Source organism: Natrix helvetica, assembly GCF_964273705.1.
Source record: "Natrix helvetica genome assembly, chromosome: 4".
Lineage (NCBI taxonomy): Eukaryota > Metazoa > Chordata > Lepidosauria > Squamata > Natricidae > Natrix > Natrix helvetica.
This window is the reverse complement of record NC_138550.1, coordinates 16,730,758-16,747,021: the sequence shown is the minus strand read 5'-3', so window position 1 is coordinate 16,747,021 and position 16,264 is coordinate 16,730,758. Positions and strand designations below refer to the sequence as shown.

The 16,264-nt window shown below is 39.1% G+C and overlaps 1 protein-coding gene across 1 annotated transcript in view; it reads left to right on the top strand.

The window, feature by feature from the left end:
• Nucleotides 1-16,264, top strand: part of PDGFD (platelet derived growth factor D) — a 188,073-nt gene that overhangs the window by 106,060 nt on the left and 65,749 nt on the right. The window contains exon 2 of the mRNA XM_081952375.1: nucleotides 15,022-15,226. Within this exon, the coding sequence (XP_081808501.1) occupies nucleotides 15,022-15,226 (205 nt within the window). The remainder of the gene's footprint in view (nucleotides 1-15,021; nucleotides 15,227-16,264) is intronic.

Genomic DNA, 16,264 nt, shown 5'->3' with positions numbered 1-16,264 from the left:
ATATTATGCAACTTAGTTTTTTTCCTGCTTTATAGATCATTCTAAGTATAACCCCCCCCCCCAAAAAAAGACCCTGCTTACAGAGGGAAAAATGGAGGCAGGGGAAGAGAGTGGAGAATACTGGGAAACAGAACTAGCTGTACAGTTTATTTTACATATCTTGACCTGAAGGTGAACTGTTCTGTGGCTTGAAGTCAAATATGCTTTCTTCCCTCCGTTACTTGGAACTCCGCAAATTCAGCTGCCTTGATTTTACCAGCTGCCAAGCCAAGGAAAATTTTTAAAAAGTGCTTCTCTGGTGTGTGTGTGTTTTTTTTTTTTGAAAAAGCATTCGTATGGAGTGTAGAAAGTTCATTTATCAGTAGGTGTGAATGCATTGGTTGAATGAAACAGTTGCTAAGAAGACAGAAGGTTAGGTAGGAATCACCTGAAAAAAAGACAAAGGAAGAACTCTTAGTACACTGATCTATGGCTATAATGTAGACTTGAATTGACTTCGCTCTTAGCTGTTTAGAAGAAAATAATAATAATATGAATCATCCCACAGTGAAACTCTCAAGGAGGCATTTGTTTCTTCATCTGACATATGGAAAGATCAGACTACCTAAAATCTGCATACTCCAGTCATGTAGTGGTCTTGGGATGTAACAGAATAGAATGGAATGGAATGGAACAAAATGGAATAGAAAAGACAAGGGTAGGATAGAATAAAAATGAGAATAGAATAGAATAGAATAGAATGCTTTATTTGGCCAAGTGTGATTAGACACACAAGAAATAATTAACGAAAGAGTAGAAAAAATGATAAATGAAGGCTGCCTTGATGGTTTCCATTTCAGTTAAGTCCTTCTGCCTAGCAATAACTTCTAATGTTTCTTTATAGATTACCAAAGTGAAAGGTCATACTAAACCAGTGATGGCAAACTTTTTTCTTATGGCATGCCAAAAACGTGTGTGTGTGCGTGATAGCCCACACCAATTCAATCCCCCCTGCCCACCTGCGCATGTGCATGTGACAGCCACCACCACCACCACGCATGCATGCATGACCCTTCCCCAGCCTCAGGAGGCTTTCCTGAAGCCTGGGGACGGTGAAAAACAGTCCCAAGGAGCCAACTGGAAGTTTGGGGACAAACTGGGGGAGGTGAAATTGGTCTCCCTCCGCCCTCTGGAAGGCTGAAAATCAGCTGGCCGGCGCAGGCATTTGTGCCGGAGCTGATAGCTAGCATTCCAACAAATATGGCTCTACGTGTCACATATGGCACGTGTGGCATAGGTTCGCCATCATAACACTAAACCATCCCATTGGAGATCTCAACTCTGGTATAGTCCTGCAGAAAACCAAATATTAATAAATATTTAATCTTAAGTGTGCTACAAGTACAAATCCAGATTGTCTATTAGTTGTAGGCACACCGATATGGAGTTTGATTCTTTCAGAATCCAAGCAATAAATAGCCTTGTTCCCCCTAAAAGCAGAAATATCCCATTAGTCTCAGAGGACCCCACAAGGACCCCCAGTTCAATCCCAAGCTACATATGTTCTCTTTTATTGAAATCGATATTATTGGGTTAGGCAGCCTTCTCCTGCACTTTCGTGGGAGATTATGCTTTGATATTGTAATGCTAACTATTCTTTTTTTAAGTAGCTACGGTTTATATGCTAATAATTATAGTGTATTCAATATTTATGATTCACAGTTTTTTGGCAAACCAGCACATTTTTAAGAACTTGAGAACTGGCTGTTTTGAAAATACTATTATTGTTTATCTGGATGAGCTCTGATTACAGGTTCAGGGGGAGCTACATTTAAATTTAATCCTGGGGGAGACAAATAATAAAAGAATAACTCCTGGTCTTTGTTACATTCCGGGAAGACTTCAGGCATCTCGCTCTTTTCTGAAATAAAACAGATTCTGAAAACAAAGTGCCAGTTAATATAAAACTCTCTCTACTCATGTACTGAGATGGATTAGGCATCCCTGAAACAAAACTAACAGTGAATTACTCTGTCGGGTTTCTTGCTGCATCCATTTGGGGAGCATCATTTCTCAAAGCAAAAATAGCTGAACGAAGTAATGTTCCTAATGCAGCTCTGGATTCTTTGGCCTTCTGGGGTCTTGAATTCCAAATTTAAATTTTAATCTCCATGTTAATTCACTTTCGTTGCCTAGACATGTTTTTAAATAAGGCTACATTTTTTTGAAGAAAAAAAAAGGTTTCTTTTAATGAAGTGAACTGTTGAGCAGAGTGCTTGGCATCTGATTTTCTATGCCAACCAATTCCCCAAAATAATATTGCCTGGCTCCTGCCAACCTAAGACTGCAAAAGTGAGTAGATAAATAGGTACCACCTTAGTGGGAAGGTAACAGTGCTCTGCAACATCATATTGGCCACTTGACCATGGAAATGTCTTCGTATAGCACTGGCTCATTGTCTTGAAATGGAGATGAGCACCGCCCCTCAACAACTAGCATAATAAAATCCACAGGGACTCCTTTAACTTTGGATTCGTAATCTTGCTGTCATTTGCGGCTGTTGCTCATTTAATTTTCTAAATGCATTCTTGTCCAGCATTTATTTATGTTCTTTATGTTATTCAAGAGAGATGCATTAATGACAGTTCGTTTGCATTTATTTTTATTGTATGCTTATTTTTAAATATATATATATATATATTTATTTCTGCTTCTACCAAAACCAGTTGGTTAATTTCGTATCATATTTTCCAGATATAACATTCTCTGTCTGATCCAATATAAGCCTGTGTAATTTGTGAAATGATATTTGGCAGACATCAATTAGTTCCTCCATTCAATTGATTTTCCCCCAATTATTTTTAATGGTGTTTATTTTGTAATTCGTCTCATTATTATTCATTCTGAAAATGTCATTATGACTATTATTTTCATTTTTTTCTTCAGCTAGGTGACCTAGTCTTCTCACTGCAACTTTCTATTTATTTATGAAATGTATCAGACCATCTGAAATTAGTCAAGCTCTAAGTAGTCTAACAATTTAAAAAAAAAAACAGAATTGTAATTTCTGGGTTTGATTGTTGTGAGCCACCTAGAGTTATTTTAGAGTTGGACAGAGAACCAACCTAGAAATAAGGAGAAATTTCCTGTCAGTGAGAACAATTAGTCAGTGGAACAGCTTCCCTTCAGAAGTTGTGCTTGCTCCATCTTTGGAGGTTCTTAAGAGGGGATTGGACTACCAGTTGTCTGGAATGGTGTAGGAAGGGGTGGGTTTCAGCCAGTGTTACTGCCGAGTTGCTCGTGGGTGCACTTCGCACGCACATGCACAATTCAATAGAAATTGAAGTTTTAAAAAAAGATGGCGGCAACTGTGACGACTGGGGAACCGGTTTGTGGGCGGGTCAGGCCTGGGTCACTGCTGGTTCTGCGACCCAGCTCGGCATACCACTACTGGTTCGGCCGAACTGGGGCCGAACCAGTATGAACCCACCTCTTGGTATAGAGTCTCCTGCTGGAGCAGGGGATTGGACTACAAGACCTCCAATATTGTAGTCTAACCATGTAATTCTAGATACAATGAAAACAGAGAAATAATTATGCTTCCCATCCTTTTGATTGCATTTGCTTCTTGTTTTCCCCTAATATTGCTCCAGGCATCTCTTTGCCTATTTTATTTCCCGGAGCTCCTCAACAAACTAAGAAACTTTATAGGATCAGGAAGTGTGGACTGTTTTTTTTTTTTTCAAAAGGATCCTCTCAAGGACCTTTTGTTCCAGTGGTCAACCTAATAAAAATGCCTTTCCAATGGCTGGAAGATTTCCCCAGATGCTACCAAATAATCTATTGGATGCATCAGAAATTTTGGAAAGACCATCTTGATAGGTTCTTCCTCCCTGCAGAACTTGGTGGCTCTATGTAATCTTATAAATTTTGAGGAAGTGATCTGTCCCTGATTGGCCTCACAGCTCCATGGAAGCATTTCTTCATTTGCCTAATAGTCTAGACAAAACCACAGTCATCCCAGTAATGAGATTTTTAAAAAGTTGGCAATGGATGTTGCCATGGAGCAGGGAGGTCAGTGCAACCTCAGCAATCCCTGCTTCACAACCATGGCCTCACTACTAGCTAGTTGCACACCAGCACTCCTTAAAACAGCTTGGCTCTACAATTCCCATCCCACCTCCTGGGATTAGGACTGATGCAAAACACAAAATTCGCTTGGCAGCTCCTCATGAAATGATCCCTTCTTCATCCATCAAAGTCTGGTAATACATGCCAGGTCTGTCTTCTCATTCATGATTTTATCATGAACAAAGCCAGTTTTATTACAGAAAAAGGTTAGCAATTTCCATTGAAGCGATATATTTAAAGATCTCACCGTCCTAATTCCAAGTGCCAAGAAGGATCATCAATTATGGGCAATTTCAGAAATGCTATAGTTGCCTTCTTTTTCAAAGGAAACCAGTTGGGTTTTTTTTAATATAGAGATAAATAGTTCTCAATTTACGATCATTATTTTTACAACCGTTTGAAGTTAAAATAGTGCTAGAAAAAAGTGACTTATGACTGATCTGTGCATATAAATTGTCCCTGCTGTCATGTCATCAAAATTCAGGCACTGGGCAACTGGAGAAGCCCGGGTCATATAATTGTCATATGTGATCTTTCTGGGAGGCTTTCAACAAGCAAAGTCAGTGCGGGAAACTATGGTCATTGAACAACTGCATGATTTGAATAATGACTGTGGTTATTTGTAAAGTAAACATAGCAAAATGGTCAGGCATGATTCATTTAATAACTGCATTGCTTTGCTACTGAAGTTCTGGTTCCAACTGTGATTGTAAGTCAAGAACTCCCCCTAATACTCCCCCCTCCAATTGTTTCCTTGATCAAATTCATTCATTGAGTATTCATTGCAATTATAAGTTATCGGTATGATTCAGTGGTAGGATTCAAAACATTTTACTACCAGTTCTTTGGGCATGGCTTGGAGGGTGTGGGATGGCTTGGTGGGCATGGCTTGGTGGGCGTGGCTTGGTGGGCATGGCAGGGGAAGGATACTGCAAAATCCCCATTCCCTCCCCACTGCTGAGGGAAGGTTACAGCAAAATCCCCATTCCCTCCCCACCCCACTAATCTGCTTTCCAGCTCCGTTCTCCTGTTCCGGGCAACAAAAGAAGATCAGCTGGGAGGTAACAGGGGTGGGGCCAGCTTATTTGCCAGTTCTCCAAACTACTCAAAATTTCCGCTATCGGTTCTCCAGAACCAGTCAGAACTAGCTGAATACCATCTCTGGTATGATTATATTATTGTGAGTTAATATGATAATCTCGGAGCATGCACAGGGTATATGCAGACTCATATTGTTGTAGTGGCTAAAGTACCATGGCTAAAACTGGGAGACTGTGATTACTTGGTCATGGCACCAGCTGCATTACCTTGGATTACTTCTTTCAGCCCTAGAAAGAAGAAGACAATGAAAAATGCAGCATGCAAACATGTTAATATGTCACTTCTAGACATGTTTGCAGTTTATTTGAATAGTTATATGGCAGGGATGTCAAGCCACGGGCCAGGTGCGTCACATGCAGGCCACGGCCACCACAGCTCCGCGAAGGGAAAAGCATCACGAAATGTCACATGATGGCAACATGACGCGGCGAGTTTGACACCTGTTTCTTTAGGGTAAAGATTCCTCTTGCACATATGTGCTAGTTGTTCCCGACTCTAGGGGGCAGTGCTCATCTCCGCTTTAAAGCCAAATAACCAAAGACATCTCCATGGTCAAGTGGCCGGCAGGGCTAAATGCCAAAGACGCACAGAATGCTCTTACCTTCCCATCAAAGGTGATTCCTATTTTTCTACTTGCATTCTGTATGTGCTTTCGAACTGCTAGGTTGGCAGAAGCTGGAATGAGTAATGGGAGCTCACTCCATTATGTGGTGCTAGGGATTTGAACCACCAAATGTCCGACCTTTCTGTTCAACAAGCTCAACGTCTTACCCACTGAGCCACCACATTATATATAGGGATATATAGGGATGAACAAATTTGTACTTGATTTGGAAAAAACTGAACAATGTTTTTCCTTGCGCCTGACATGTCGCAAATTAGAGGCAACATTGGTGGTGAGTCACTGCTACCATGTCTTCCTTGATCAGTGGATTAACTCATGTCTTTCTTTCCAAAGCTTTATGAGAGACAATTAAAATCTCACTGCCTCTAGAAGTCTTTTCACAGCAGGCTAATTCTCAAGTGTAAATGTGTCTGAAGAATCAGTGGATGAAGGGAACATTTCAGCTCAGAAAGCAGAGACAGCTTGCCAGTTGGAGACTGTAAAATTAACATGAGATAAGAGAGGGAGGTATGAATCAGCAGAGTGGCATGGCTGGTAAACAGTCTTGTACAATTTAGGCAGTTTCAATAGAAATTGACTTTCAGCTTCCAAACTGTAGAAAGTAATCAGTCCATTCTACTTTCCCAGTTGAAGTGTTGAGTCCAAATTTGGATACCGCTGCATCAGAAGAATGAGGCAAATCAGAGGGGATGCTTTGTGGTTGATCAGTGAACTGAAAACGTGGAGCAATTAAGGAAACTGGGCTTAATGTTAACAAGAGAAGACTGCGAATGAATATGATAGCACTTCTCCAGTTCACTAAAGGCCCGTGATTTATTTTCTGATCTTCCCAGAGTATGTGGAATAATGGACTCTAATTACATGAAAGGAAATCTCTGTTGAATGTTGGCAAGAATAATAATAAAGGTAAAGGTTCCCCTTGCACATATGTGCTAGTCATTCCCGATTCTAGGCAGTGCTCATCTCCGTTTCTAAGCCAAAGAGCCAGCACTGTCAGAAGATGTCTCCGTGGTCATGTGGCTAGCATGACTGCAAACCAAAATACTGTTACCTTCCCACCAAAGGTGGTTCGTATTTTTTCTACTTGTATTTTTACATGCTTTCAAACTCCTAGGTTGGCAGAAGCTGGGACAAGTAATGAGAGCTCACTCTATTACGCGGCACTACGGATTCGAACCGCTGAATTGCTGACCTTTCTGATTGATAATCGTTGACCATTAATCAAGGGCTTTAATTAAGATTTAGCTAGTAAACTCTTACAACTAGTGTATTCTAACTTTTCCCCTCCTATTCCTTCATTCTCTAAGGTTCCTACTTGATCTAAGATCTAAAGTAACATCCTACCTGTTTCTTAGGCCATTTCTACTTACCCCCTCTTATGAAAAACTCTGCATGTGTTGTAACCTCATCTGATTCTTATATTATCAATCACAAATATAATAAGGTAGTCTAATTGCGTGGGGTATCATAGGACAAGATGACGAAGTTTGTCTTCTTCATTTGGTCATGTCAATTACTGTATGATTATCTAATCCTTTTGGGAATGATTTAGGCAGCTGTCTATGCCAAGTTCGTTAATTTGGACTCTTGAACTGAGCAAGGAGTTGGACTTGAAGGAGAAATGCCCCCTTCCAACATTTTAAGATTCTAACCAGTGGTGAAATTCAATTTTTTCTATTACTGGTTCTGTGGGCCTGGCTTGGTGGGTGTGGCAGGGGAAGGATACTGCAAAATCTCCATTCCCTCCCCACTCCTGGGCGAAGGATATTGCAAAATCTCCATTCCCACCCCACTCTGGGGCCAGGCAGAGGTGATATTTGCCAGTTCTCTGAATTACTCAAAATTTCTGCTACCAGTACTCCAGAACCTGTCAGAACCTGCTGAATTTCACCCCTGATTCTAACCTTGTAGAAGTTTATAACCATTACAAATTCAGACGTTACACATGAGCTATATATGAGAGTGAATTACGGTATTTACCTAGGTCACTTCCTGACAATGAGAGTGTATTTTTTGCATACGTTGAAGGAAGAGATGAAATCTCAATGTATACAGAAAGTGAAACTCTGTGAAAAAATATGTATATTTCAATTAAAAGGATTCAACCAGTTCCTCATAAAATATATAATTGTACATATATTCTCTCCTGGCTCCCTTGTTTATTATATATAAGGACCTGTACATGATTTATGAAGACTTATGTAATATTAAAATTGATTGCTGTATATACCTGCAGATAAGCCAAAAAAATCAGATGCCAAAATATACCCCCCAAACATGGGTTAGGATTATCCAAGGATGGACATATCCATATTATTTACATAATAATACTTGTTTGAAAAGTACTTGTATATCCCACTTATGTTCACATATAGGCATATCTGCAGTTTAAGTGCAAATTATTTTTCTTTTCTTCCTTTGAATATTTTTGGAAGGAATTATTACAATTTTATAGTATTGGTTTTAAGAGATATGGCTTTTACAATAATCCTCTACTATTTATTTAATGTAAGTTATTGTTTTTAAACTTCATTTTGTTATATTTCAAATCAGTTTTTATAATTTTGCCAGACTATTTTAGCTATTGGATGGATTAGAAGTAGTATGTATTTATGTACTTCAGGCTATTTATAAGGCTCTCCAAATCACAAATATATCTTCTCACCGGAGGTGGGTTCCTACCGGTTCAGACCGGTTTGTCCGAGTAGGTAGTAACTTGTTGGCCTGGGTCTCTGGAACTGGCAATCACCCAGGCCTGCCACGCCCCTGAACCGGTTCTCTCAGCGGTGCCATAGGCGCAGTCATCTTGTTTTTGGCTTCTGCACATGCGCAGAAGCATTTTTTTAGTACTGTGCATGCATGCCAAGGGTGGGTTCCTGCCAGTTCTAACCTCTTCTATAGAAGAGGTTCCACAAATCTACGGTGCCGTTTAGAACCGGTTCCAGCTCCCTCCCCCCTCTCGTCTGCACCACGCTTGCCCCGCCCGCTGCTCACTGATTGGCTGGCTCACCAATCGCCCTGCCTGCCTCTAAGAGTCCTATCTAAACCTTAAAGTCTTAAAGCTGTCAAGTTTGAACATCCCTGGGGTTTTTTTCTAAAGGGTTAGGGGTGCAAGGGTCTAGTAACTTGACAGCTTTAAGACTTGTGTGCTTCAAATGCCAGAGTTTCTGAGCCAACATGTCTGGAGGAGGAATTCTGGCATTTGAAGTCCACAAGTCTTAAAGCTGTCAAGTTTGAACACCCCTTGTTTTTTTTTTTCTAAAGGGTTAGGGGTGCAAGGGTCTTGTAACTTGACAGCTTTAAGACTTGTGTGCTTCAAATGCCAGAGTTTCTGAGCCAACATGACTGGAGGAGGAATTCTGGCATTTGAAGTCCACAAGTCTTAAAGCTGTCAAGTTTGAACACCCCTGGGGTTTTTTCTAAAGGGTTGGGAATGCAAGGGTCTTATAACTTGACAGCTTTAAGACTTGCACACTTCAATGCCAGAGTTTCTGAGCCAAAATTTTGGTTGCTAAGCAAGAGCGTTATTAAGTGAGCTTCACCACATTGTACAAGTTGGGCCATGCCCACCCAGTCACATGACTGCCAAGCCGCTCCCACTTGGTCACATGGCTGGCAAGCCACTCCCACAAAGCAGGCCACACCTACAGAAGAGGTCCTAAAAATTTTTGAAACCCACCACTGACACGCGTAGTGCACAGCAAGCAAGCAAACCAGCAGTAGCAGCAGCCAGAACCCCCTCCTGCTTCTCACCCTTATGGGTGTTAGGTGTCAGTCAGAACTTTTGGGAGAAATGGTAGCTTTTGAAGTTAACATTTGTCTTAAAACACTAAAATGTAATTGTAGCAAAGCCTTTCCTCATGGTTACTCCCGGGAGGAAGGTAATTTAGCATACATATGTCCACTAAATTGTGTCCAATTGTGAAGTTGCGTGACATCACTAATGAGTGCATGAACTGACCTGAAATACCATTCACTGACCATCTTGTTTGTGGATTGTGAGATGGCAGGGGAAATTTCCAACTATTGTCACTGTGCAAACAATGGTGGGAAGTTTCTTAGCAAGACAGATGTCAGTTGGATCAAAACGGGCACTGATTCATGACATGGGAAAACTTTTAGAAGCAACAACAAAAAGTTCCATGACATCTTAAAGTCTTTAAGAAAAATGCGAGAACAATGCTGCAGGAAAATGGCAGGAGGTGATGTGTATCTCAGTCTTTTTCTGACCTTCCCAAAGGTATTCATTTAACTGTTGTTGGAGAGAAGACAGAGTTTCTAGCAAAGGCCATACAGAAGATAGATCTAGATTCCTAACAATGATATGAAACCTACACACACATATGGACTAGGGCTTATATATATATATATCTGCTTAGACTATGTACCTAAATACCATACTTCTTTGTAGCCTTGACTTAAAGAGTGGATGGTAATGATTTGTGTGTGTGTGTGTTTGCTTCCATATATATCTCTCAGTCTCTCTCAGCCTCTCTCTCTGTCTCTCTCTTGGTTTCTCTCTCTTGCTCTCTCTCTCTCTCTCTCTCTCTCTCTCTCTCTCTCTCTCTCTCTGTGTGTGTGTGTGTCTGTCTGTCTGTCTGTCTCTGTCTGTCTGTCTGTCTGTCTGTATCCCTCCCCCCCTCTCTCCATCTATGCATCTATCTGTCTTGGGAACTTTGATTTGACTCTCTTTGGGAAACAAGTTCAGCTAATTATAACTTTTTATGGATAAAACTGCCAGGGTGGTAGAGTAGAGAAATCATTGATCACTTGTAGAACATAGAAAGTTCCTGTCTCTATCATTGACATTGGCAGTTAAAAAGGATATAGTCAGGCGATAGGAAAAATTTCAACCTGAGACTCTAGAATATCTCCATAGATTAGTGTCAGCCACCTTAACTTGGATGGATTAAATGGTCTGACTTGATCAAAATCAGTAGTGTCTAATATCTGAGGACTCAAGAGTTTGGTTTCTTGAGAGGTGGGGTTCACGTCGCTACAACACGACATGCAATCTTGGGGCTCCAGGATTGCTGTCAATATCTCTGCTGCTAGATGGTCTTCTTGGACCTAAATCATCCCGAAGAGACGGTGATAGAGAAGGGCATGTCTTGCTGATCTCAGGATATCGCAAAGCCCCTGATCGATGCAGGAGAAGCTCTTTTCTCCAGCTACAAGAGAAGCAGCTATTGAAGCTACACAATGTTGGGACAGACCCCTGAAATGGAAGTAGAGCAGGAGAGAGAGTGTGTCGAAATTGGTGAGATAAATTTTAATATTGGAGAACACCCAAAAAGATTTAGAGCAAAATTAAAATTGAAGACAGAAGAGAGCAAGCGGCAGATTAAACCTGCATTAAAATTAGAGTATCTTTTTTTCCTTAACTTCGTTTTCTTTTTTTGGATGGAATTCTTACAAATGCCTCTTACTTTTTAAATTGGACTGGTCTCTTTCTTCCTTCTATTTTTCTTCACTTTTTGTATTTGTGGAGCAAGAATCTCTTTCTTTTTGGTAACGTTCGGGTGGATTTTACCTTTAATTTTTTTTTCTCTGAAGCTCAGAACAAAGTACGAGCTAAAAGCAGGAGAAAAAGAAGTAACACTGCCACCCCGAGGCTGGAGGCTTGGAAACACTAATTCCTATGGACATTTGACTTATATTTTATATCTTGAAGTCCTTGACTTTGTTTACTAAAAGGAACAGTGGGAAGAGCATGATTTGTTTATATAGGTGCTCTTTTGGAGTATTATCAGTAGCTGGACTGGAGTAAAGAGAAAGCCTGGACTTGAAAGATTATAGTGAATTTGTTTGAAATTTAACAATAAGCCTTGGATGGTTTAGTGGCAGTGATTACAACCTGGAAAAATGGTGCAACATGAAGAAGAAAAGGAATTAACATTGCAAACAATTATGTTAGAAATTCAAAAAGTTCTAAGAAGCACTGAGAAAATTGATAAGAGATTTGAGATTATACAACAAAAAATAGAAAGAATGGAGGGAAGAGTTTCGAATATTTACAAAACTATGATGAAATTTGAGGACAGAGTTCAAAAAACGGCAGAGAAATATGAACAAAGTGATAAGAAAATTGTTGACACTAACAGCAAACCGAGAGTGGAGGGAAATGATATGTGTGAATTACTGAAAGGAGAGATTGACGAACTCAAACTCTATCCCAGACTTCAAAATATAGATGAAGAAAGGGGAGAAAATTTGGCAGAAACAATGAGAGTAATTTTGGCAAAAGCACCAGTGATAAGCAAAGGCAAGATGATGGAAGGAACAGATGGAGGGTTTCAACTCTCTATAAGATATGGAATGAACAACAAGTTGCTAAAAGAAGTCCACATAAGACTTATCAAGAAAACACTTAAAATACAGATTCTACAAATGGCAAAATATATTGGATTGCACTACTACTGGAAAGACACAGGATGATGAAATGAAATGTTACAATAAAATCAAGTTAAACCTAGTTAAACTTTGAGTATTATGTAAAAGATATATAATAGTTATATTCAAATTAATGATTAACAATGATAATAATGCATTTATATATACTAGATTGATAATATGAAATTTTATATAAATTGCAAGTGGGACTATGGAGATAAGGTTGAAAAGCTTTTTATAAAAGATAAACAATTTTATATAGAGTAGAATATAAAGATGTAATATCAATGGATGATTTTAGGATGATGTAATGAAATGCCATAATATACATTTACTTTAAATTTAATTATGCTTCACATAAAAAGAATGTAATAATAGCTATATTTATATTCAATGAATGTTTAATAATTATAATAATTGTATACATATATATATTAGATTGATGATATTAATAATGGGAAAGAAATGGAATTGGAAATTATTAGAGAATGTTGCCAATACTAAAATAATAGAATGACTTAGAATAGGATATAAAAATACTTTATTATTGGATATATTGAAGATGATATAATGAACTATTATAATATAAATGAATTTATATTTAGAATACCTTGTTTATAATGAAGAAACAATAGTGATAATCAAACAAATGAAGTACTATAATAATAATGTATACAAATATATTTGATTGATGACATGTGACTTTAGATAAAGTTTAAGCTGATGACCATGGAAAGGACCCATGGAAGCCTTGTGACCAATTGACACACTGTACGTAATTGAAGATGTTTTTGTGTTATATGTCTTGTTTGTTTATGTTTGTTTAAAAATAAAAAAAATATTTTTAAAAAAGAGTTTGGTTTCTTGATTTCAAGTACTTTCAGAAATATGGTATCTTGTCTTGAAGGATCAAGGCTGACATTTTTCAACGTATGTTTCTATTAAGAATGAAAGGGTGAGGATAGAAGGAGGAGGCACATGGGAGCTGAAGTGCTTCCATCGTCTCTGTTAACCACCACCCCAACTCCAAAATTGTCTTGAATCATTTTTCAAGAATGTTTAGAAGTTAGTTAGAGGTTTTGATGAGAGCAGGGGGCGGGGGGTGGGGGAGAATGGCAACAAGTAAATGCTGGGGGAGAAAGACATTGAGTTCTACAATTGGGGAGCATTTCCAGCTGGTTTATATTTCTATTCCCACAATATGCTTTACTGGGTCAAAAGGGAATAATAAGTTGTGGGAACTTGAGTAAGTTGACAATTTAATTTCCAGATGGTTGAATTTAGCCTGAAAGAATTCAGTCTTGCGTAGAGTTAAGCCCACTCAGCCATTTTGTGGGAATACGTAACCCCCATCATGTGGCATATATGACATACTTAGTCTTCTCGTAGAGAACTAAATATCCTGTTTTCTGGTGCCACATTGCTGATTGAGCAATAGTGTCTGCACAAGATGTCTACCCAACATCAGTCCAACTAAGTGTGTACAAAGAGTCAATGAAAAGTGGCAACTGCCATAGTAACAGATAAATAGAAAATGTATTTCAGTACAATTCCTGGTTTTATTTCACTTTCTACTGTACTATATCATCAACTGTAAATAATTGTTAAACTATAAAAAATTAAAATTTTAACAGTCTTAACAGCGCTTGAATATCTGAATCTCACTTATACACAGACCACAGGCAGATTCTTTTTTGATGTCTAAAAGATACTATATGAGAGCCAATGGTTAAGGCACACAAAGCCACCCGAATGGCCTTGGGCCAGTTCCTCTCTTTCAGTCCTAAGAAGGAGACTTCTGAAAAGCCTTGCCAAGATTATGGCAGGCACTGGTCCAGGCAGTTGCCAGGAATCCAAAATTGACTTGAAGATGCATATCCAAAAGATAATATACTTTATTTCATTGATGTAGCATGCAAAAGACTATACTAAAAATGGATCCAATTTCAAGTAATTGTCTATTTTCACACTGCATATTACCACATCTTTTCCTTTTATAGCCCAGATCTCTATTATCTATCTTTATTTCTATCTGTCTGTCTTTCTTTCTGTCTATCATCCATATGTATCTATCTATCTATCTATCTATCTATCTATCTATCTATCTATCTATCTATCTATCTATCTATCTATCATCTATCTATCTATCTATCTATCTATCTATCTATCATCTATCATCTATCTATCTATCTATTTATCTATCTATCTATGAGGGATGTGGTGGCCCGGTGGCTAAGACTCTGAGCTTGTCAATCAGAAGGTCAGCAGTTCAGAGGTTTGAATCCCAAGCACCATGTAATGGAGTGAGCTCCCATTATTTATCCTAGCTTCTGCCAACCTAGCAGTTTGAAAGCGTGTAAAAAATGCAAGTAGAAAAATAGGAACACTTTGGTGGGAAAGTAACAGCGCTCCTGCCCCTTTGGCATTTAGTCATGCTGGCCACATGACCAGAGAGACTTCTTTGGACAGTGCTGGCTCTTTGGCTTAGAAACAGAGATGAGCACCGCCCCCTAGAGTCAGGAATAACTAGGATGCATGTGCAAGGGAACCTTTACCTTTATCTATTTATCTGTTTATTTATCCATCTATTTATCTATCCATCATCTATCAATCCAAAATTGTTATATCCATCCAACATCTCTCTCTCTTTCTCTTTCTCTTTCTCTCTCTCTCTCTCTCTCTCTCTCTCTCTCTCACACACACACACACACACACACACACACACACCAGCACCACCATCATTTTAAAACCAGTTTTGAATACTAATAACTGCTCTTTGTGATTTTTAACAGAAAGTAATCATCTCACAGCCTTATATAAGAAAGAAGAGACTATCAATGTTTGGGAAAATGGTTACATCCAGAGCCCTCGTTTCCCACACAATTATCCTAGAAATCTGTTGCTGACATGGAAGCTACGTTCACCAGGAAATGCCAGAATACAGCTGGTGTTTGATCATCAGTTTGGACTGGAGGAACCAGAGAACGATATCTGCAGGTAAGCTAATCAAATCACCGAGGAGATCCAACGTGAGTCGTAATTGCTCATTTGGTAGAACAACTTCAAGGTAGGCGAAAATAGGGTAGCCAAGTTTCTTAGAGATGTTTTAAAAAATTAAAAACTGCCGTCAGACCAAACTAGTTTTCTTACTGATGTAAGATTTGGGAAGCCCATCCAAGGTGAAGGAAGTTGTTGTATCAAACAATTTCCACTCTATGCCTGCTCAGCATGGAATTGCAAAGTCCCCCCAAAGCAGCTATACAGTGTTTAAATGTAGCAGAAGGGGGAGAGCAGAGAGATTTAATCTGCTTAATGACATTTCCCAGCCATTAATTCTGACTAATTCTTGTCTTTTCACATATTCATTTTTATTTTATTTTATTTGGTAGTCTTATTTTTCTCCTGGCAATCAATTATGAAATGTCTGTAGGGTTTACAGTGTTGCGAATTACTTTGCAAAGAAATAGAAATATATATCGCATTTCATAAATGAGAGCGTTAATTAAAAAGGTGGACAGAAACTGCATTGTCAATATAAAATGCATTTTTGAATTAAAGTTAAATCTAATCAAATGTTGACTTCGACTCTGGGTCTTACACACTTCTTTATCCTGGACTACTAGCCTATTTTTTGAAATGAAATCCCAGTTTGCAACATAATGTTTCTTGGGCCTAAGAAAGTTGTGTTTTATACTATTCATCAGAGGTGTCAAACTCAAGGCCCGGGGGCCAGATATGGCCCAAGGGGTACTTAGAACTGGCCCATAGGGCCACCCTGAAAACAGCAAAGAACCGGCCCGCGATGCTTCTGCCAGCGAAAAAGGGATTCCAAGCTCCTTTTTCAGCTGCCATGGCTCCATGCAACCCTTTGTCAGTAAAAACAGAGCTCGCGAAAGCCGTGTGCAGCCCTCCTGAGCTCCGTTTTCACTGGCAGAGGGTTACAGGTGGTCTCAAGAGGTCTGGGTTCCAGACCTAATCCACCATTAACAACTCCACTTGTGTGGTTGATAACTGGGTTGATCTCCAGTCGATCTC